Here is a 23,764-nt window from a genome sequence, read left to right on the forward strand (position 1 = left end):
TCAAAAAGCCAGGTCTAGAGTTTGTTTCTGAACTTGGCCAGGGAAGGTGCTCTGGGGGGAGGGAGGGAAAATGCAGGAAGAAGGCAAAAAGCTAGCAGAAAAGGCAAAAAGAAGGCAAGAAGCGATCAAAGAGCAGAGAAGGCACAAACAGAGGGCAAGAAACGAGCTGCTGTGTTTAACTGTGCCTGACATTTTTAGGCAATAGCATGTTTTATTTTTTTTGCTTTTAATCTTTCAATTTATCTTGCAAATGCGGCTCAACTTTTATGTGCTGTATTGTGGTTGTGTAAGGTAGTGAATGCAAGAATCTATAAGTGATTTATGGATGCACAAGTGCAAGGATGGTTGACAGAGTACATGTGTGATGACTTATTCCGTGCTTCAACCAATAGGTAACTTAGAAGTAACTTTAAATTAAAAGCAAGACTTATGGGCAGTGCCAATGTTTGTTTAATAACTTGAAGTGGTAGCTGATCAACTTCCCTTGTTGGACATATTATCACTCACTTGCGCACACCAGCAAGAAAATTGTGCACGCCAACATTCTATTGCTGCACATAAAGAAAAATTAGACGGAACATTGCTCCTGCATAACTAATAATCCTGCCTGTGTTGACACCAGATGGCTCAGGGCAGGAGGGTCGGCTTCTCCTGAGAGAGGCCAGACTTTCATACCAAAAGGCATTGGGCTCTTTGAAGGCACTGCCTTCCTGGTGGAGGAGGAGGAGGTGAAAACACCACTCTCCAGAGCAAGCCTTGCTCCCGACCTCCTGACAGCAAAGGCTCTCAGGTCAAAAACGTGTCTGCGGCAGCAGACTGGATTGAAACAGTCAGCTAGCACACTAGAGAGCTGGTAGGTTTCAGGGGGCACCTAAAATGCCTCTGGGTGCATGCATTATTAAATCCAACACTGGCATCAGTGTGGGTTATTAAAACGAGATGTTTGATATCAAAATCTCTATTTTGAGTGAAATCGTGTAGCCGGGCACTTGTTTTCACCAGTGTCTAGCAAATGCTTTTAAAATGGCTTCCCTGATCACTTACAATATCTAGTAAAATAATTAGACATCACAGGGGCATATCTGCTCATGCAGATATGTCCTCACATAAAATATAATGTGCCCTGACTTAGGTCTCAAAGGCCTGCTGTAGGGGTGACTTAGATATATTTGATGTCGTGATTTTGAAATGACACACAGGAGTATGTCGGTGTTTTCCGTCACGGTGTGTACCATGTCACGCAGCCTGAAATGGCAGTCTGTGTGGAATTTATAAGTGGGTTCCTTAGAGTAGCATAAGGTGTGCTGCAGCCCTTATGGACCCTCTTTAGAAACCCTGCCCTAGGTACTTGAATTACCATTAACTAGATCTTACAGTGGTAATAAAGTCATTTTCCAATTATAGAACAATTAAACAACACCTTGTTTTAGGGGAGGAGCACTGACACGAAAGTCTGATTAGCAGGCAGCAGTGCATTGTCAGAGTCGAAAATCAGCATCCAGTAGCTTAAAAGGGAGCAAAAAGTGGGGGGCAACTGCAACAAATGACCAGTTTGCTACACACCAGATCATGCTTTATCAAGCTCATGTAAGGGTGATGGTTCTAGCCCCACCCATCATGCATTCTGGTGAGCTTCTAAGGTTCTAGTAATTTCTCACAGTGCCAGTTACATTATAAGTCATACCCTCAGAATGTTTTAAGTGATACAGTGAAAGTGGCATTCCTCTTATGCTAGTTACAAAAAGGACACTTTGGCTTGGGTGAAACCTCTTATTCTGAATCCTTTCTTGCAGAGACCCTGGTTATCAATTTATGACAATTTTTTTACTTAATATAGGGCAATACCTGGCAAGTTGAAAACCACACACACAGCACATAAAGGACTACTTTACACCTAAACAAGGAAATAAGACTAGGTTATATTATCAACTTTAAGGAGCTGAAAGCAGAGGCTGCCTTGATCGATGACGATTTGGGCATGAGAATTGAGGATTTGAACATAGTTTTAGAGATGAGTCAAAAGACACCATGGTTTCAGTTGTAAAACAGCCTACTCCAACCACCACAAAACAATAGACTAGACTCTTCAGAATGAGCCACAACAAAGAAATCGGCAATCAGAACTAAGAGGATATCTGCAACGCACTTGGAATGCACCACAAGTAGAAACTTCAGAACTGACTCCTAATGGGGAAGATCTCAGGGAGTTTTATCTAAGACCCTCACCCAGGAAGAGAGGTAAAGAAGAAGGACAGCGGGGCTTTGTTTATGTAGAGCAATATCAGTATACTTTAGAAGTCAGTGTCCTAATCGTCAGGACACAAACTGGCTTGTCCACAGACGACAGCCCTGGAGTGAGAAGACAAGTAACCAGTCTACCTTTCACAACAAAGGTACATTCCCACATTTAAGTGTCCTAACTAGGCAGAAGAGATCATTTCCGGACTAGTTGATTCTGGAGCCTTAGGTGTTTTCTACGTGCCATTTATGTCAGATGAAGAGGAATCATTTATCCAAGGAAAAGACTACCCTGAAGACACTAAAGACATTGTTGGTATGACACAGATCTCAGAGCTAGCAAATAAGGAGACTAATAGTTAGGTCCATGCCAAATGGACTGGTGGAAAGCATTCACTTTAACCTCTCATTTGTGCACCCGCCTTTCCTGTCATTTATAAATCACTTTGTTACAGAGACATAATCAATTGAATAATGGCATAAGCATTCTATAATGTTTTCTTCTCCACATTATCAAAAATACTGCCATCTGTGCGTCAACCCAGAAAAGCTGTTACCATTAACCTGCTTCTTTCTAAGAAATACGACCATGGAATTGAAGTTGAAAAAGGCACTATTGGAGGAAGATGGCTTAACCGAAGCATAAAAGAATTTCAGGAATGTCCTCAGTAAAAAGGGGGCAGATTTTCCTTCCCAGTGGGAAATATGAAATGTTAATAATGTGGTTCCAGAGGAAAGCAATTTTCATGGCAAATCTCTCCTTTGACAATGAAGGAAGAGGACATGTTATGTCAATACCTGTCAAATCTTGAGAAAGTATTTGTCCCTTTACAAAACCTGTTGGGGCACCCATTTTCTTTACACCTAAATCCATAGCAAGTACAGACTCTGTATTGATTACAGGGAACTTAACAAAATCATAATGGTTACACTATGCTTCTCAGTTCAGTGCTGCTGGATTAGAAGAAGAAAAAAAAAAAAAAAGATGCCAAGAATCTTTTTTGAAGCTCGACCTCAGAGCTTTCAACCGGATACGTTTATGTTAGGGCAACAAATGAAAGATCACTTTTAACAATAATATGGCACTAGGAATTTCTCGTAACAACGTTTGGTCTTTGCATTGCCCCAGCCGCCCTTTCAGCTTTTTGTGAACGATATATTCAGAGATCTACTAGACATCTTTATGATGGTATATTTATATAATGTATCAGTTTCCAAAAATGTGGTAACATTGGCTTATCCACAATTGGCATATTTAGTTTACTTATAAGTCCCTTGTAAAGTGCACTATAGGTGCCCAGGGCCTGTACATTAAATGCTACTACTGGTTTTTTCACCCACTTCAGTAGCCGTTAAACATGACTCAAGCCTGTACTGCAGACCCTGCGGGTGCATAATCAACTGCAATTGCGACCCAACTTAACCTATTTGCCTGGCCCAAAACTTCCCTTTTATTACATATAAGTCAACCTTAAGGTAGGCTCTAGGCAGCCCTATGGGCCTGGTGTAGTTGATTTAAAAAGTAGGACATGTACTTTTGAGTGTTAAATTTACTGGTAGTAAAAAACTGCAAATGTTGTCGTTCACTACTTATAGTCCTCTCTCTCCCATTGGTTACCATTGGGATTGCCTTAAACCATCTTTTAAGTTTAATTTCCAATTGGGAAAAGATATAGATTTGGAGTTTGGTGTTTCTAGATTCACAGATTAAAATTTCAACAAATGGTGGAGTTGGATTTTGAATTGTAAGTCTGGGTTGGGTGACAGTTGGGCTTTGTGCATTCCCAGTAGACATTCACACAAAGGGAGCTGGGGTGTGACATTTGCATCCTGATTGCCCATCACCAGGCTGATGGGCCTTCCTGAGGTAGACTCGGAGAGAGGAGAAGACACTTGCACATCAATAGGACTTTGCCTGAGCCAACTCAATGAGCTGCATACCCCCTGTAGTGAGTCTGGAGCCAGGGTAGGAAAGGCAGGGAACTTGAGATCTTCAAAGGACTCTGTGAAGTCTCGTCTGCTTCAAAGGCACAATTGGGTATACGTACTGGACCCTTAACACCACCAAATCGGAGCTCTACTGGAACCAAGGATATTCTGTCTGGAAGAAGAGCTGCTGTGCTCTTGGAGGGACTGCCACTTTGCTACCTTCTCTGATGTGTTGGCCTGCAGTCTGCTACTTTTTGCCTGTTTTCTACATCCTTGAACATCTACATCCTTTAACCGAAGTGTCTTACTGTAATTAAAGTGTGCACAAATACTTTACACATTGCCTCAAGTTTAGCCGGACTATTCTGTGCCAGGCTACCAGAGGGTGACCACATGTTAATATAGGTTGTGTACCTGACTTTCGCTGATTAGGGTTGTGGTCCCTACATGGACAGGGTACAAACTGCCAACTAGAAACCCAGTTTCTAACAGCTACGATGAAACCTAAGAAAACTGTGGTACAATCACCTATCCATGTTGCTGAGTTTCAACACTGCTGCTGATATGGGACTGATATCAGTGAACTGCATTATGAACTCCCATCATGAAATTGTAAGTCACTCTACTTTATCATTTCATAGGTTAAGACTACTCAAGACAATGAAAGAAAAGTTACATATAAAAGAGGATGTTCATCCTGTTGCACAAAGACACAGACAAATTGTGTTTCACTTGCAAGAGGTTGTTGAAAAGGGACTTAATTCACTGCTTAAACATGACATCATTGAACACTCCACTGGTCCAACGCCATGGGTTATTCCCATTGTATTAGTGCTCAAAAGAAACAGCAAAGGAGCTGTACGCTTATGCACTGACATGTGTCAGGCCAACAAGGCATTTGAGCGAGAGACATCCAGGTCCGCACATTGCGGATATGATAAATCAAGTGAATGGTGCAAAGTTCTTCTCTTGACACAACTTAAATAAAGGAGATCATCAATTGGAGCTTGAAGAAAACTCCATATACATTACAACCTTTTCTACGCATATTGGTCTGTTTCGCTACAAGCGATCGAGTTTTGGTATCCTCGTATGCAGAACTTTCCTAAGACGTCATTTGGTGTATCATACATCCTGCAGTAAATACATTTAATATAGCAATTTGGAGATACACTGAAAGGGCATGACATAGCTCTTATACAAGTATCTCATTTTCTGAATGGTGATGGTTTAACTCAATGCTGACAAATGAGAATTCTACCAGAAAAGCTTGAAATTCTTTGGCCATATATTTCCCCATGAGGTTACGAAACTTGATCCAACTACAGTGCAAGCGTTGTCTATTGCCAGTACCCCACAGGACATTTCTATATTATGATAAATTCTTGGAGTGGCTAGTTACTGTTCAAGATACACATGAGAATTTGCTACCTTTAGTGCACCATTACAAGAACGGAGGAAAATTAATGGGTCTTTTCATTGGTCACGTGAATGTGAGAAGAGCTTCCAAAAATATCAAACAAGTTATTGAGAAGGACACTGAAATGGCCAGCTTTGATCCCAACCTTCATACAGAGGTTGTAATGGACGCTAGCTCTATCCAGTGAGTTGCAATCCTGGCACAGCACTGCTGACAGCTGGATGCTCAGAGACCTATATTGGCATTCGCCAGCAAAAGCCTGTCACAAACAGAACATGATTACACACAACCTGAGAAAGAAAGATTGGCAGTGGTCAGAACTTGTGGATATTTCCATGTGTTCTTGTACGGAAAGCCTTTCACAGTAGTGACTGATCATCAAGCACTGTTGACGATAATTGGCAATCCTAAAGCAAAAATGCCTCCTTCAATTGAATGCTTCTTTTTGAGGTTGCAAGAATTCAACTATACAATTCTCCATCTTACAGAGAAAGATCAGATTCCTGCGGATTATTTTTCACGAGTGCCACTGCAGTGTCCTGGTACCTCATCTAATACCACGGAGGCCTACATCAATTTTATTGCGAAATCGAGTACACCAGATGCCATGTATTTAGAGCAAATTGTTACTGCCATGTGCCAAGACAGTTACATGCTAAAGTTAAAAGACATTATCACTCATCACTCGTGGAACCGGCACTCTTGTCCTCTCACTAATGACAGAGAATACTTGAAGTTCAAAAATGTAAGATAAACTTTCAGTGACTCAATAAGGCCCTATTCTGCAAGGTACACGAATTGTGATTCCCGAGAGTCTGCAAGTGATCGACGTCACCCATGAAGGACATCGAGGAATTTTTACCACCGAGAACTTTCCGCGACAGACTTTGGTTTCCATATCTCGACAAAAGGGTTGGAAAAAAACTATAGACTTGCCATATATGCAACAGTCTTTTGTCTTAAGTCATTCAGCACTCTTTGAATGTGTGAGAATTGCCACATTATGCGTGGAAGAGAATGGCTATTGATTTCTTAGGTCCTCTTGAGAATGGAGATCATCTTCTATTCATTGTTGATGAATACTCCAGTTTTCCATTGGTAGAAGACCTTTTATCCACTACACATGAAAAGTTTATTCAAAAGTTAGATGGCATCTTTGCGACAAGGGCTGTACCTGCAATCTTGAAGTCTGACAACAGCCCACCTATTACTAGTTAGGAATTCAAAGACTTTCCAAATCACCTCGAAATAAAGCATCAAAAAAGTACTCCTTTTTGGCCCCAGGCCAACAATCTGGTGTAACGGTTGATGAATACTCTAGTAAAAGCTTTTCTGAGAGCTGCATTGGAGAAACTTGACCTCAAAGGTGTTTTCACACTACTCTCAAGCTTACCGTTCAAACCCTCTCTCAAAGACAGGAGGGCGCCCTGCAACTAATGTTTGGAAGAGCCATGATAACCAAGCTGCCCCAATATAACAACCTTAGAACCAAGACTGAAGAAGACATTCAAACTATGGACTTTGGTCACAAAGATAAAAATTAAATTATATGCGGACAGACGACCTCATGTAAAAGACGTCATCTTTACAAAAGGAGATTGAGTGCTTGATAAAGACAAAAAAAGAAAGTCTGATGGACCTTTTAAGGTTGAACCATTTATCACTAATACCAAAGAAAACATGGTGACTGCCCAACATCCTGGGAAGTCCCTTACGAAAGACTCCTCTCACTTTCGACATGTGGGCCATCACTCCACAAACAAACATCGATGGCCATGTAGAGACTGTGTCCACACAGATGTCGATGACTGTGTCTGGTGATGAGGATTCCAACTCATCCAGTGTAGATCACCAACACTTCGACTGCCAGTTCCCAGTGACCCAATCAGGACATATGATTTAGGTGGTAGGACGATTAATTGAAGAATTATAATTGCTTGTAAATCTATAATCATCTATGTATTTGTGTGTTCATTCATCTATTTAGTTATTTATCTACTTTGAAAAGTTATATCTTTTTATTTAACAAAGCAGGAGATATTTTAAATTAAGAAACATTGGAACTCTTGTTTCCCACTGTACACCGTAGGCCGGTGATCTAAGCGTTGGAGGGATGAGTTGTAGACACTTAGAATGTTGAGTTCTGACTTACACGAAGCAGAATAAAGACGTGTACAACTACTCTCTGTGTGTGGCTTGGCTATTGGCGAGTACCTGGGGCTGGCAGGACGCTACAGTAGAGACTGATACTTCCTTCTTTTCCTTCTAAGCTGTACTCTCACAGCTAGCTCTCCTTACTGAGGCCCTGCACCATTCAGATTTTGATTCTCAAACCATCAGCAAAATAGAATTCTACCATCTATGACAGATAGCTACTGGCAAACAAGTAAGCCTTCACAGTGCTGTGTCACTTTCTATAAAGGGACAAGGCAGGAGGTCACAGTATGAAGAGATCACAAAACCCTTCATTATCTTACCTCTATGGAATGCACTAATGGCAGACATGCTGCAGGGACTTTGTTCCTCTTTTCATTACTTGATCACCCATCAACATGGAAAAGGACATGGAAAAGGTGCAGCCTTTTCCAGACAAGAGGAGATATTGGGGAAACAACACTTCCATCGGCATTCTTTCCATCATCACATCGAATGACCCTCTCACCAAGTTCACTGATGAAATAGCTACGCTCAGTATACTACAGATGGGAGACAACAGCAGTCTAAGGTTTCCTATAGCCATGAATAGAAAGGAGAATAATTACGAAATAAAGTGCTCTACCATCCTCAATACATTTTCTTCACATGCCGCATGCTCAATATCGCATCACACTCACATTGTCTCTAATAATTACCTGCTAAAAATCCATGTGCACAGCGTTGTTGTCTGAAACTCTACAACTCTTATTCTGTTGGTCAGAACTAGCAAATCAAGGCAGATGCTATCTAAAGAGGTAGGCATAACACCTAAAAAAGGCCTCCGAAACTGGACTATGGAAAGTGGTTGCAACATTCTAGGGGGTGCACTATGAACTAGCTATATTACTATATTACTGAGCAGGCGCACCTCTAAACTGGGCAATATATGCCATAAATTGTCTCAGAATTGGAACAACACGTAACAGGTGCTCCCTATCCCCTCGCCCAGAAATGGAAACAACTTTTCAAATGAGGCTCAAAAATGGAGTTCAAGACTCAATATGTGGTCATCAGAGAGAGAGGCAATAGTGCGGATGCAGTACCTAAACATGTTGATAACATGCCTGACCACAAAAAAATATTAGCTATACTCTCAAGGTGGCACCATAACTGGACTAAATACTGTTGAAGTATCGTCAGTTCTTTCAACCAATAGTCCCGATATGTCCCTACCAAATTAGGTGCAACATGCTTGATGAAGCCTCCAAGAATAGACCATACTCCGAACTGGTCTTCAAAAGTGGACACACTAGGCCAGGTTTTTGCCTCTAGAACTGGAAGCAGTATGCCAGATGTAGCTTCCTGTACTGGATAACTCAACACAACAATCCATAGGAAGTCTTAGCAGTGAGGTCCAAGCTGAAATAATCATCCCTTTTCTTCTAATCAAGATTCAACCGACATTTAGACATACATTACTAAATGTAAGGCCTTGCCTACTGAAACTGATAGGTCATATATTTTCCCTCTTTAGAAAAGGTCTGAAAGAAAAGCTGAACGACGAAGTAGCCAAAACAAGGCCAAAGTTCTTTCCTGATCTAATAATATCCGTTGTTTTTAAATTAAAAGGCCTGTTGCAATTAAGTACAAAATTTTCACCCCGAAATATTTTTCTAATGACTTTATCCACATGAAATGTGGACTCTGAAGCTGAACCAATGCAACTGGGGGTTAAGCAAGGACCTCCTTCTAAAGAAGAAAGGAACAGAAGATGTAAGAAGGGCACTTGTCTCTATTGTGGTACTACAGGCCAAATGTATCAAGTTCAAGCAAAAACAGTACTGATCATATCCTAGCAGTATTATAATAACGCAATACACGCATTCTTAATCCAGTCCTCCGGAACCTAAATGAATATGCAATGGGCAAAAAACTAAAATTCCGGTAGCCGTGAAAGAGGTGCCTTTTATTGTGGAAGCTGTTGCTGGCACACCAGATTCCTCAGGACCAGTCAAGGAACAAGATTCACCTTTGTAGCTCCATGCATCCTAAAGTAGTGTATTTTCATTTAGTAGCACCTCCTTATTATCTATTTATTTTGGGACTGGCATGGGTTGCAAAGCACAACCTCTCTATTAACTAGCCAGCCAAAATGATGATTCGCCAATTTTGGAGGCCTTCTCTGTATTATGATTTTAAAATATGTGTCAATTCTTGGATATCTTTGCACATGGTAACAACAATACGCAAGTCAAGGTAAGATTTTTACAGTCCTTAACACCTTGCGAAATCATCTGACTAGAATTTATTGTTGATTTACCTAAATCTGAAGGATGCAGTAACATAAAGGTTACTATGGATTCTTTTTCCTATTATGCTCATTTATTACCCTTGGAAATAGACTAAATGGTGACTTTTAGTTAAATACCTTTTTTAACTTCATGAGTTAACCAAGAAGATTATTTCTGATTGTTTTCCTCAATATAATAATAAAAGGCAGTTGCCCTGATCTTTTTAGGTCTGTCCGCTGCCTTTGATACTGTCTCACATTTCCAGCTAGTCCGTAGGCTTCATTGAGAAGGCTTGCACTCTACCATCCTACAAAGGTTAGGAGTGTTTTGTCTAACAGATCTCATTCTTTCTATTTGGCTCAGTTTAAATAGACCCCCTTGCAGGGCAACTGTGGAGTACCAGAGGGGTCATCCCTAAGCTCGTTTTGTTTAATATATATATGTCACCCCCCTGGAGAATATTGTTAAGTCCCGGGGATTTAAGTCATTTTCTTATGCAGATGATACCCAGCTCCTTTTCTCCATTGATGAGCGTCCGCCTCGAACCAGCAAGAATCTACTGGGCTGCCTCTCTGATGAGGCTAGCTGGATACGTTGACTTTGTCTGAAGTTGAACGCAGAAAAAAACTGAAGTTGTGCTATGTGGAATGCCAGACAAAGTATGGAATAACACCTGGTGGCCCTCCTCTCTCGGTGCGGCTCCATTAGCCAGGAGAGCCGACAAGAATTTGGGAGTCGTACCAAAGGACTCCTTTTCGATGCAGGACCAGATAGACTCAGTGTGAGGGAGATGTTTTGGTTTCTTACGCATGATGAAAAAGTTATCCAGGATGCCTTATCCTGCTGTTGGACAGTTACCCAGGCTCTGATCTTGAGCAGACTGGACTATGGTAATACCTTCTATTTAGGAATGGCCGATTACTTATTTGGCCGCCTTCAGCTCGTAAAGAACAAAGCAGAGAGTGATCTGTAACAGACCCAAAAGGAGCTTAGTATCAGCAAGGTTCAAACTACTCCATTATGTGCATAAGTCACTGCGTGAGTCAGGGTCAGCTATATTGCGTGGCAAAGTGGCTTTCTATAAACCCAGTAGGGCGATGCGCTCTTCCCTTCAAGCTCTGATCCGCAGCACACGAATTTGGAAAGCCAGGTTGGGTGGTCGATCGTTTGGCAATCGGGCGGCACATCACTGGAGTGCTCTACCTCTGGAAATGCGTCTTATGTAGGACCTTTTTGTGTTTCGTAAACACTTGGATGTTCCTGCTTTAGGGGCATTGAATTGCAGAGTTTCCTTGTATTGGTTCTAGCAGAGGGTTGTCCCTTCGGGGATGATGCATACACTTTATAAATCAAATAAATAAATATACTTCTAGATTTTGGCACTTAATCTGGTGACACGCTAGGTATTAAAATAGTCTTATTTCAGGGTTCCTCTCTACACTCAAACTAATGGACAAAACAAAATGAATTAACAGGGGTCTGGAAGAGTAGCTACACTGCTTTATTCATACAGCCTAAACTAATTGGAAATCTGTATTACCCCCAGCCAAATTGGCTTATAATAATGCACAAAATTGCTCCACCAGATACAATCTTGTTTTCGCTTCTTATGGACTCATTCTTGATCCTGTTTTTTGCCTTCACCTGCTATATCAGTTCTTACCTTTCAAGAGGCCCTTTGCATCATCAATAAGGCACAAATACATCTGGTAACCAGTTGAAAATTAATAAAATGATTGTGAGACTCAATGTAAGAGATACAAGACTAACCTCGTCTTACAAGATAAGGGGTTATAGTGTTGTTGTCGTCATCTGTCAATTTACCTACTAGAAGTCATTGGTCGAAACGAAATCCAAACTATTATGGACCATTTACTGTAAGTTATATTATAAAACCAGCAGATTTCTGTTTGAAGATGCCCTCTTCTGGTATTGTTATCCATAATTTTTATGTATCCTTGCCAAAAGCTGTTCTAACTTCTTTTTGTCTTAGAAAAAAGATTGAACCACCTCCTAGACCGATTTTAGTTAAAGAGCAAGGACATCTACCACTCCTGTACTGCTATGAGAGCATTACAATATTAATTTGATTGGAAAAGTTATTCCCCTTGGGATATGTCTTTGGAACCTTCCTCTGTCCTTCATGCTCCTCGCCTTATTCAACTTTTTTCATTTAAGTCAGCCCAAAAACCTGGTTTTCGAGAGAGGAGGCAGAGTGTAAAGGCTCTGGTCAAGCCGCTTATTCTTACCTATTGGAATTTTCGCTCTTTGCCATAAGTGGACATTATACGCAGTCGCAGGGTTTGTCACCCAAGCAGAGGATGGGTCTTTGCTCTAACTACTAGAGCGCATAGCTGCGCTTTCTTAACCACAAGCAGTCAGCTTCAATTTGCCCACTTGGGAGTGTTCTGCTGGGGCTGTGAAGAGTACAGCATCTCTCTCGGCTTCAAACAGTCCAGGCAATTACTTTTAATTCACTAGAATGTGCCGGACTGCCATTATCCGATACAGGCTGGAGGTGTAGAGTAATAGTTCTTGGTCTGAGCAGCACTAAATCCTGATCCAGGAATTACCAGAGCAATAGAAACGCAGAAAAGGGAGAAGGAATGAGAAAGAGAAATAAAGGACAATAACAAAGTGGATACAAAGCACATGTGAGATAAAGAAACAAGAAGTGGGAGGTGATATAAGAGGTAGAATCAAGGCTAGGCATCGTTAGTACTCAGGCAAAGCCGACATTCGACAGTGCCCCAGGAAGGTTCTTAAGAAAAACTGTGGAGCTCTGACCTCATTTTATTTTAGCAAAGCCTCAATCCAACTGATGTTGTAAAGATCTTTGGGTTAGGTCTGGACAGGAAAGCTAGAAAGTCCTTGCTGATCCTGGGGAGGCTCGCATCCTAGGTCTAGTAAGCCTTTCTCTCGTTCCTCCAGGTCGTTCCTCTTGCTCAGGCCTGTTACTCTCTACATACTGGGCAATTTAGCTGCTATCTCTCTTCTTCCAGGAAAATTTACAGCAGGATGGCATTGCCATATCCTAGGGTTGGTCTAGTCTTCAAAGCAAAGGGCCCTATGCAAGTTTCTTGTAGAAGTCAAAACAAAGTAAATGTTAGTAGAAGAGAAGAGCAGCATTTGAGGGGCACTGTAGGGAAGGCAGAGTCAACCAAAGTCACATTAAAAAGGTTGACTTCTTGGACTACCCCACCCAAGTTAATCTTCGTAGGTTTTCTTCCCGAATATTTGCAGAGCAGGGAGGGGCGAAGACACCGAATGACCAATTTTAGGATTCCATTGAGAGGCCAACCTAAGATCCCTCTCCAAGCGTCTCTCTTACTATGTGATCCCCTCCATACCACGGGGAGGAAATTATGTTAATGTTATGGGTGTCTTATATAGCGCTCGGCTACTCCGAGGAGTGTCCCGGCGCTTTCTAGCCCACAACAGACTACAGAGGGCAGGCCAAAAAGGAAAACGAACAAGCAGATTACTGTCCATAAAGCCACGTCTTCAGACCCCTTCTGAAGGCCAGCAGGTTCGAAGTGCAGCGGAGTGACAGAGGAAGGGTATTCCATAGCTGAGGAGCCAAGCGTTTGAAGGAGCGTCCCCCCATCCTTGCTTTCCTAACAGTAGGAACATTGGCCAGACCCAGAGATTCCGATCTAAGGGATCTCATAGGTTTGTAGAAGGCAAGACGCTTCTGAATATACACAGCTCCCACAGCATGGAGTGCTTTATGCGCCAGCGTCAATGTTTTAAAAACAATCCGCTTCCGGATAGGCAACCAGTGTAGAGAGTGTAAAAGATCAGAGGCTCTCGCTCGGCGAGGAAGGCCAAAAATTGCCCGTGCCGCCGAGTTTTGGACCACCTGGAGTTTTTGAAGTAAATAATCAGGGAGACCCAAATATAAAACATTTGAGTAGTCCAACCTAGAGCAAATGAGAGCCTGGACAGTAGTCGTCCTATGCGCTAGCGGGAGCAGGGGAAGGAACTTGCGTAACATTTTGAGGAGGCCATAGCAAGTGCCAGTCAGCCAAATATTATGATAATACACTCTTGGTGGGCAGTGGTCTGTCAGTTTGTTTATGTTTTTTCCCCCACCTATACGATCTAAGAGGTACATGCTCAAGGGAAAAGAAAAAAAAAAGCTGTCATGTCCAGAGAGACGAAGACAGCCTAAATTGGAGCCCCTCACCATTTCCCTCCTCACACATGGGACCCCCGTCTCGGGTGATGAGGGACTGCTGAAGTCTAGTCAATTCTTCACAATATGTTACGCTGGTCAGACTCAGAGAATGATGGTGCCAAGCCTCCAGGAAACCTGCCACCCAGCAGCTTGCTTAATACTACTCATGGTGTCAGGTTCAGGGGCTAGGCCGAGCAGGGTGTTCTGCTAAGCAGGATCAAACAGTAACACCGGCCAAGATCAAACAGCCATAGTTCCTGGCTCAGAGGTGATGCTAAACAGCCATCCCGGGGATGGAGGCTATCCAGTCCCAGTGGCTGGGGAAGCCAACGAGGTTCTGGGAGGCAAAGGGGCATGTTAACCAGGCTCAAGGTTAGAGAAGTAAAGCTGGCCACAATTCCTTGGCAAACAAGTGAGTTATTCACCTGCAACCTCTCGAGCAGGGAGGAGCTAGCGACGCACCCTTTGGGCATAATGCTGTTCACTGGTACGGGCTCAAGAGCTACCACCAAATTCTTCTCCCATCAATATTTACCACACTAGACAACCCTTCATTATAGCCCAGTTTCTCTGCCCAATACGATCCACTCACCTGAGTTTCCTGCGTTGCTTTGTATGCAGAAAAGGAAGACGGCAGAGAGGTTCTGCAAGACCCTAGCGCACAACACAAAATGGCAAAATGATAGTCTATTGAGCAATTTCCAACCAGTCTCGACTTTTTAGCTAGCATATCTTTGCATGCTGGGATCTGTAAATATACATATATATATATATGCGCTTCTATGCCTCGCCGAGGCTAGTACGCGCTATATGAAACACGATTGCAATATGCGATTTCAAAGAGAAACGACAGGTTCCAGAATGCATTGAGCCGCTAACTAAAGAGTCAGGTCTGTTAGTGAGTTCCTCCTGCCTGCGCTGCTCTTGCATCCAGTCCGCTGCCGTATTCCTCCTCACCTGGACATGATGCTGTTCATGGCGCCTCCGAGGTGTGCAGCGGGCTCGTCCTGTAGGGTTCTGGGGGGACAGCAGCTGGAATCCGCCGAAGCACAGCGGATGTATCGAGCGAGTCCTGCTACTGACCGGCCCCGAGCCCACGGCTAGCGCTTCGTATGACCGGTGGCAAAGGGATCTTGTTTCCGAAAAGGCAAACAGAAAGGCGGGCTTGTCTGGAGCAGGCTACCCAGTGGGGATGGTCGGGTATATATACTTGTGTAGCGGGCTGCGTCTGTGGGCCCGGAGCCTGCACTGTCCGGGGTTCAGGCTGGGCCGGGGCAGAAACACACACCTCCGCCCACAGCCGTTACTTTGGAGACGAGTCACTAACAGGAGCAGGGCTTGGGCAGGCCAAGATGCCGAGATAGGACCGGGGAGGCGGGCAGAGGGTGGGGCCATGCCCGAGCGTCACCGACCCAGGGGTGGGCCGTGCAGGTTTCCAGAGACCTGTCCCTGTTACGAGAAGAGCACTCCCAGCGGCCAGAGAGTGTATTAGAAGCACGAGTGAGCAAACTTGACAAAGCCTCTTCGGGCAGATAGTAGCGTGCTTCTGTTGTTTACTCTCTTTCAGAATAAGTAACTGCCTGATAATTAAAGGTGGGCGAGCAAACTATTTCACGGGGAGAGAGAGCCTAGCCAAGGGTTTGGGTTAGCTTTAAGAGCAAGTGAATCAGCCGAGCAATAAAAATGGGATGCCACGTAAATCGTGCACCAAACACAATGACAACATACGGTGCTTTAAATGGGAAAAAATAAGTGCAGCTACTCATTAAAATGACCTCGAGGTGTAGCAAGTGGGCAGGGCTATGGGCAAAATATAATGATAATGACTTCTAAACCAGTTGCAGCACATATCAAAACACAACAGAAATGCATTTATGTAAACAAAATTGGTTAAATCATTACACAAAATGAAAGCCAAACAGGATATGTTAACATTTTCTTGTTTTGTAATATTGCAACTTCTTAATGTCATACCGTTATATGTTGTTGTGTGGCACAATGCTATATATTCTCAAGCATGCATGCACACATACAGAAACAAACAAGCAGACGTACACAAAAGCATTCTACCCAGGCCCGGTTCTAGCGAGTGGGCCAGGTGTGCCAGACCCACCCAAACATGACAATTGGCCCTCCCAGTCGGCAGAGGAGGCCATGAGAACAGTCAAACATTATGATGCTTTTTCACTTTGTTTACATTAATAATCAATCTGGGGTAGCGTAGTCACCTTTCCAAAAAGGAAATACCGGCTATTTGTTGTAGTTTAAGAGTGTCCACAGGCATGGACATGATACTCAATCAATCAATCAATCAATCAGTGGTTTGTAAAGCACGCTACCCACTGGTGAGGGTCTCAAGGCGCTGGTGGAGGGGGTGCAACTCCAGATCAGTCAAAGAGCCAGGTCTTGAGGAACATCCTGAAAGTTTGTGCAGGGTGGGGTAGCGTCTGATGCTGACTGTGAGCTCGTTCCAGGTCTTTGCTGTGACGTAGGAGAAGGCTCTTCTGCCTACTCTGGTTCTGTGGATGTGTGGGGTCTCTGCCAGGGCGAGGTCCGCGGAACGGAGGTCCCTTTTTAGGCACGTGGAAGTAGACTCTTTCATTGAGGTATTAGGGTTTGATGTTGTGGAGGTATTTGTAGGCTTGGGTAAGTAGCTTAAAGGTTGCTCTCTTTTCGATGGGGAGCAAGTGGAGGTCTCGTAGGTGCTGGGTCATTTCTCATGTCGTGGGGTTCCGAGGAGGAGTCTGACTGGGGTGTTTTGGATGGTTTGGAGCTTGTGAAGCAGGGTTTTATTGATTCCGGCGGAGAGGACGTTGCCGTAGTCCAGTCTGCTGGTTATGAGAACGTGGGTGAGGTCTTCTTGCATTTGGGGGAGGATCCACTTGAAGGTCTTGCGGAGGATGCAGAGGGAGTTGAAGCAGGTGGAGGCGACTGGGTTGATCTGGCGGGACTGGGTAAGGGAAAGTCTAGGATAATGCCGAGGTTCCGGGCATGGTCCGTCAGGGTGGGTGGATTTCCGAGGGCAGGGGGCCACCAGGAGCTGTCCCACGCCGTGGTGGAGGGTCCGAGGATGAGGACCTCTGTCTTCTCAGAGTTGAGTCTTAGGAAGCTGTTGCTCATCCAGGTCACGACGTCTTTCATTCCTTCTTGGAAGCTGAGTCTGGTGTCTTCGGGGTTCCTCGTGAGCAAGAGGATGAGCTGGGTGTCATCGGCGTAAGATACTATGCTGAGCCCATGCTGTCTGACGATGAAGGCGAGAGGGGCCATGTAGATGTTGAAGAGCGTGGGGCTGAGCAAGGATTTTTGGGGTACTCCACAGTTGATGTCATTAGGTTTGGAGAGGAGGGGGGAGTCTGATCCTTTGGGTTCTGCCGGAGAGGAATGTGCGGATCCAGTCGAGGGTAGTTCCTCATATACCGGCGTCATGGAGTCTGGCTGAAAGAGTACGATGGGAGACGGTGTCGAAGGCTGCAGAGAGATCTAGTACGATGAGGGTCGCAGTGTGGCCCCGGTCAAGTAGCATGCGGATGTCATCGGTGGCGGCAAGGAGGGCGGTCTTGGTGCTGTGGTTGCTGCGAAATCCAGATTGGGTGGGGTCGAGAATGGTGTTCTCTTCGATGAAGGTGGTCAATTGGGTGTTGATGAATCTCTCGGTGACTTTGGGCAGGTAGTTTTTCAGGCCCGTCGGGTCGGCCAAGGGTTTCTTGAGGAGAGGCTTGACCTCTGCCCGCTGCCAGTCATCAGGGAAGATGCCGGAATCGAGGGAGGCGTTGATGGTCCGGCCTAGTTCGGGTGCTATGGCGACAGTGGCTCTGTGGTAGATGTGCGGTGGACATGGGTCCGTGGGGCCTCCTAAGTGGGTGTTCTTCATGGTCGAGGTGGTGTCTTCAGTGGTGGCAGGTTTCCAGGTGGTGATGGTCGGCTGGTTGTCGGTGGTGGGGAGGGGGGCGATGTCCGGAGTCTGCTCGCTGAAATTGTCGTGGAGGGCCTTGATTTTCTGGTGGAAGTAGGAGCTGAGCTTGTTGCAGAGGTCTTGAGAAGGAGTGACATCCGTGGCTTTCCTGGGGGGTTTGGTGAATTGCTGTATGATGTTGAAGAGTTCTTTTGTGTTGCTTGCATTGGTGAGGGTCTTGTTCCTGATAAAGGTCTGCTTGGTGGCTCTAATGCGCTGTTGGTATTCCTTCATGGTGTTTCTGTAGTTGTTCTGGTCTTAGTGGTTTTCCTGTTTCTCCAGAGTCTCTCGAGGCACCTGCAGGAGTGCCTGGCTTCTTGGAGGTCAGTGGTGAACCAGGTGGCCTTCAGGGGGCGATGTTTGATGGGGTGGCGGAGGGGTACAAGCTTGTTAGCGCCGCTGCTGATCAAGTGGAGTAGTTCTTTGGCTGCAGAGTTGGCGTTGGTCGTCGTGGGGGAGGGGGTTGTCATAGAGGAGGATGGTGTTGAGGAGGTCTTCTGTCTTCTTGCTCCGTTCCTCCGTGGCGGTCGCTGGACGGGTTTGAGAGCGGTAGTGGTGTTGAAGGTGAAGTGTACACATTGGTGGTCTGTCCAGACGGGTTCTGCGGTGTTGCTGAAGTGGATATTAGTCCCTCCTGCGAAGATGGGGTCCAGGGTGTGTCTGGTTCTGTGGGTGGGTGTGGTGATGAGTTGCTTCAGTCCGAGGTTAGAGAAGTTGTCAAGAAGGGTGGTGGAGTCGGGGTCGCTGCGGATGTCGAGGTAGAAGTTTAGGTCTCCGATGAGAATGTATTCCATGGAAGCAATGGCGTGGGGTGCGGTGAGGTTGGCAATGGTGGTGGCGGAAGAGGCGCAGGGTACAGGGGTCTGTAGATGAGGGTCCCACGCAGTATGGTTCTGGGGCTTATTTGGATCTGGAAGTGGAGTTGCTCTGTGTTGGAGAGGGGGGTCACTCGTGCTGGAGGTGGGGAGTAGGAGGGACCTCTTGTGTAAGATGGCGAGTCCTCCTCCTGGGCAGTGTGGGCAGTCCTTTTTTTGCATTTTGTATCCGTCAGGGATGGCGGGTCGTGGACGGGTGCAGATGGGCTTGCCTTTGGCGCGCCGGTGTTGCACCTGCTGCGCGCAACAGTGATTAAGTAGGGGAGGAGGGAGAGAGGAGAGGCTGGGAGGTGGGAGGGCTCGTTTCCGGGGGGGAGGGGCCGCAGGGGCAGCAGCGGCGGTAAGGAGGAATTAGAAACAAGACACAATGGACACAATAACAGTCGCAAGACACAAACAAGACACAAATAGACACAATAACAGTGGCACAACAGGGATACAATAAAAAGGTTACGGTGGCTGTAGGCAGTCTGGTCCCAGTAGGAGAGGGCAGCAGGCTCAGACTCGGGTAGCAGCCTCGAACCTCCCAAGGTGGAGTTCGGGGTCTTGAGGGCAAGAGATGGCACTGCGGAGCTGCGGGGAGAGAGAGGACCTAGACCTAGGGTCAGAGGTCTCATTCGCGCTCCCTTGCAGCGGCCACCATTAATTAGGGGAGGTGGGCGGGAGGAGAGGCTGGGAGGTGGTAGCAGGGGTTTCCAGGGGCAGCAGCGGCGATATGGAGGAATTAGAAACAAGACACAATGGACACAATAACAGTGGCAAGACACAAACAAGATACAATAACAGTGGTAAGACACAAATGGACACAATAACAGTGGCACAACGGGGAGAAAATATTAAGCCAAAAAGGGCTGAAAGTGGCTGGAAAAAGGTTAGGGTGGCTGCAGGTAGTTGGGTCCCAGTAGGAGTGGGGCACATGTGTGGGCAACAGCCTCGAACCTCCCAAAGATGAGGTCAGAGTCTGGAGGGCAAAAGACAGCACTGCAGAGCTGCGGGGAGAGAGTGGGCCTAGACCGATGGTCAGAGGTCTCACTCGCGCTCCCCCGCAGCAGCCACCATTAAGTAGGGGAGGTGAGAGGGAGGAGAGGCTGGGAGGTTGGAGCGGGGGTTTATGGGGGGGAACGGCTGCAGGGGCAGCAGCCGCGATACGGAGAAATTAGAAACAAGACACAATGAACACAATAACAGTGATAAGACACAAACAAGACACAATGGACACAAATAACAGTGGCAAGACACAAACAAGATACAAATGGACACAATAACAGTGGCACAACAGGGAGAAAATATTAAGCCAAAAAACGTCTGACAGCGGCTGGAAAATGGTTACGTGGCTGCTGGCAGTCTGGTTCCAGTAGGAGCCTGCAGCAGGCGCAGGTGCGAGCAGCAGCCTCGAACCTCCCAAGGAGGAGGTCGGGGTCTGGAGGGCAAGAGACAGCACTGCGGAGCTGCAGGGAGAGAGTGGACCAGACCGAGGGTCAGAGGTTTCACTAGCGCTCCCTGCAGCGGCCACCATTAAGTAGCGGAGGTGGAAGGGAGGAAAGGCTGGGAGGTGGGAGCGGGGGCTACTGGGGGGGAGGAGCCGCAGGCAGAGGCAGCCGTGGCGATATGGAGGAATTAGAAACAAGACACAATGGACACAATAACAGTGGTACGACACAAACAAGACACAAATGGACACAATAACAGTGGGACAAGAGGGAGAAAATATTAAGCCAAAAAATGGCTAAAAGCGGCTGGAAAAAGGTTACGGTGGCTGCAGGCAGTCTCAGTAGGAGCAGGCAGCAGGCGCAAGCTCTGGCAACAACCTCAAACCTCCCAATGAGGAGGTTGGGGTCTGGAGGGCAAGTGACGGCACTGCGTAGCTGCGGGGAGAGAGTGGACCTAGACCAAGGGTCAGAGGTCTCACTCACGCTCCCAAGCAGCGGCTGCCATTAAGTATGGGAGGTGGGAGGGAGGCGAGGCTGGGATGCAGGAGCGGGGGTTTCCAGGGTGGTGGGGCAGCAGGGGCACCATCAGCGGTCTGGAGGAATTAGAAACAAGACACAATGGACACAATAACAGTGGTAAGACACAAACAAGCACTGAAAATGCAATAGGTCTCGCAACAGAATAGTTAGAAATTTTTCCTTTTGCAAATGGAAGAGTGGTGTTGCGTGGATGAGTGGCGTTGCGTGGATGAGTGGCGTTGCGTGGATGAGTGGCGTGTGTGAGTGGCGTTGCGTGTGTGAGTGGCGTTGCGTGTGTGAGTGGCGTTGCGTATGTGAGTGGCGTAGCGTGTGTGAGTGGCGTTGCGTGTGTGAGTGGCGTTGCGTGTGTGAGTGGCGTTGCGTGTGTGAGTGGCGTTGCGTGTGTGAGTGGCGTAGCGTGGATGAGTGGGGTTGGAATGCAATAGGTCTCGCATTAGAAAAGTTGTAGTTATTGGTCTTGTAAATGACATAATTTATTTATTTTTGCGATGTTAAAATTGCTATATTGATGGCTTTGTCATTTACAATGCCAATAGTTATAACGTTTGCAAATGTGACACCTATAGCATTTGGAATGCAACATGTTTTGTATTTACGTGACTTATATGGCAGCTCTGGTCGTTATGCTACATCTCTAGATAGGTTTCAAAAAACAAGGGAACCCTAAAGGTATAGCGTAGGGACCTTGGGCATTACATATTACAAAGAACAGTGGTCCCTATGTGCATTTAATATACAGTACAAAATAATCATATACTTGATAAGTAATATGTCTTCTGTCCGTCCGGACAGGATTTATTAAGTTTTAAATCCAAAGATGAAGTTTTTTAAGGAAAGGGATGTCAAGTGGGCACAGCCGTGACCCTCAACATACAAGACAAAACAACAGAAAAGCAATGTAAACAAGGCAAAGGAATAAGTCTGCGTACTTGTACTTCAGTAAGGCAGGCATAAGTTACAGAAAAACACTCCATTGCATTTTGTAAATTTTGACATAAATAATGCGCATATGGGGTTTAAAAGTCGACGACGTTTCGATGCCTATAGGAATAGAGGCATCATCATCAGGACAAGAGTTGGCACTATTGTTGTCTTGAACAAGAGCAATAAAAAATGCCTTTCAATTACATTTATTCATTCAACTGAAATCGCTCCCCGGAATGCCTGATCAATGGATCTGGCGGTGCGCATTGGCTTAGTCGGCGGGTCTGATAACCCGGTGGTTCAGGACAATGTTCATAAGTAAAAAAGTATTGCCGGGACTCTGACGCTGCAATGGCGGCGTAGCGTAATAGCTACTTGGTGAGTGCGACGGCATTATGGCGGGAGTGACGATCAGATCGCCACTCCCGCCATAGTGCCGTCGCACTCACCAAGTAGCTATTACGCTACGCCGCCATTGCAGCGTCAGAGTCCCGGCAATACTTTTTTACTTATGAACATTGTCCTGAACCACCGGGTTATCAGACCCGCCGACTAAGCCAATGCGCACCGTCAGATCCATTGATCAGGCATTCCGGGGAGCGATTTCAGTTGAATGAATAAATGTAATTGAAAGGCATTTTTTATTGCTCTTGTTCAAGACAACAATAGTGCCAACTCTTGTCCTGATGATGATGCCTCTATTCCTATAGGCATCGAAACGTCGTCGACTTTTAAACCCCATATGCGCATTATTTATGTCAAAATTTACAAAATGCAATGGAGTGTTTTTCTGTAACTTATGCCTGCCTTACTGAAGTACAAGTACGCAGACTTATTCCTTTGCCTTGTTTACATTGCTTTTCTGTTGTTTTGTCTTGTATGTTGAGGGTCACGGCTGTGCCCACTTGACATCCCTTTCCTTAAAAAACTTCATCTTTGGATTTAAAACTTAATAAATCCTGTCCGGACGGACAGAAGACATATTACTTATCAAGTATATGATTATTTTGTACTGTATATTAAATGCACATAGGGACCACTGTTCTTTGTAATACATCTCTAGATAGTTTTATCTTCCGCAAATGTGACACCTATTGTAACACAATATGTGTTGTGAGGGTGAGTGAGGGTGAGGGGTTGAGGGTGAGGTGTTGAGGGTGAGGAGTTGAGGGTGAGTGAGGGTGAGGGTGAGTGAGGGTGAGGGGTTGAGGGTGAGGCGTTGAGGGTGAGTGAGGGTGAGGCTGAGGTGTTGAGGGTGAGTGAGGGTGAGGAGTTGAGGGTGAGTGAGGGTGAGTGAGTGTGAGGGGTTGAGGGTGAGTGAGGGTGAGGGTGAGTGAGGGTGAGGGGTTGAGGGTGAGTGAGGGTGAGGGTGAGTGAGGGTGAGGCTGAGGGGTTGAGGGTAAGTGAGGGTGAGTGAGAGTGAGGGTGAGTGAGGGGTTGAGGGTGAACGGTTGAGGGTGAGTGAGGGTGAGGGTGAGGCGTTGAGGGTGAGTGAGGGTGAGGGTGAGTGTGGGTGAGGGTGAGTGAGGGTGAGTGAGGGTGAGTGAGGGTGAGGGTGAGTGAGGGTGAGTGAGGGTGAGGGTGAGTGAGGGTGAGGGGTTGAGGGTGAGTGAGGGTGAGGGGTTGAGGGTGAGTGAGGGTGAGGGGTTGAGGGTGAGTGAGGGTGAGGGGTTGAGGCTGAGTGAGGGTGAGGGTGATTGAGGGTAAGGGGTTGAGGGTGAGTGAGGGTGAGGGTGAGGGTGAGGGTGAGGGGTTGAGGGTGAGTGAGGGTGAGGTGTTGAGGGTGAGTGAGGGTGAGGGTGAGTGTGGGTGAGGGTGAGTGAGGGTGAGGGTGAGTGAGGGTGAGTGA

General features: G+C 45.8%; 1 protein-coding gene across 1 annotated transcript in view; it reads right to left on the reverse strand.

Annotated features, from left to right (window-relative positions):
- CIBAR2 (CBY1 interacting BAR domain containing 2) overlaps positions 1-15,575 on the reverse strand; it is a 152,155-nt gene extending 136,580 nt beyond the window's left edge. Inside the window, exon 1 of the mRNA XM_078668368.1 lies at positions 15,152-15,575. Within this exon, the coding sequence (XP_078524494.1) occupies positions 15,152-15,171 (20 nt within the window). The 5' untranslated portion in view covers positions 15,172-15,575. The remainder of the gene's footprint in view (positions 1-15,151) is intronic.
- Between the last annotated feature and the right edge of the window lie 8,189 nt (positions 15,576-23,764).

The sequence above is a fragment of the Lissotriton helveticus genome, chromosome 12, assembly GCF_964261635.1.
Source record: "Lissotriton helveticus chromosome 12, aLisHel1.1, whole genome shotgun sequence".
Taxonomy (NCBI): domain Eukaryota; kingdom Metazoa; phylum Chordata; class Amphibia; order Caudata; family Salamandridae; genus Lissotriton; species Lissotriton helveticus.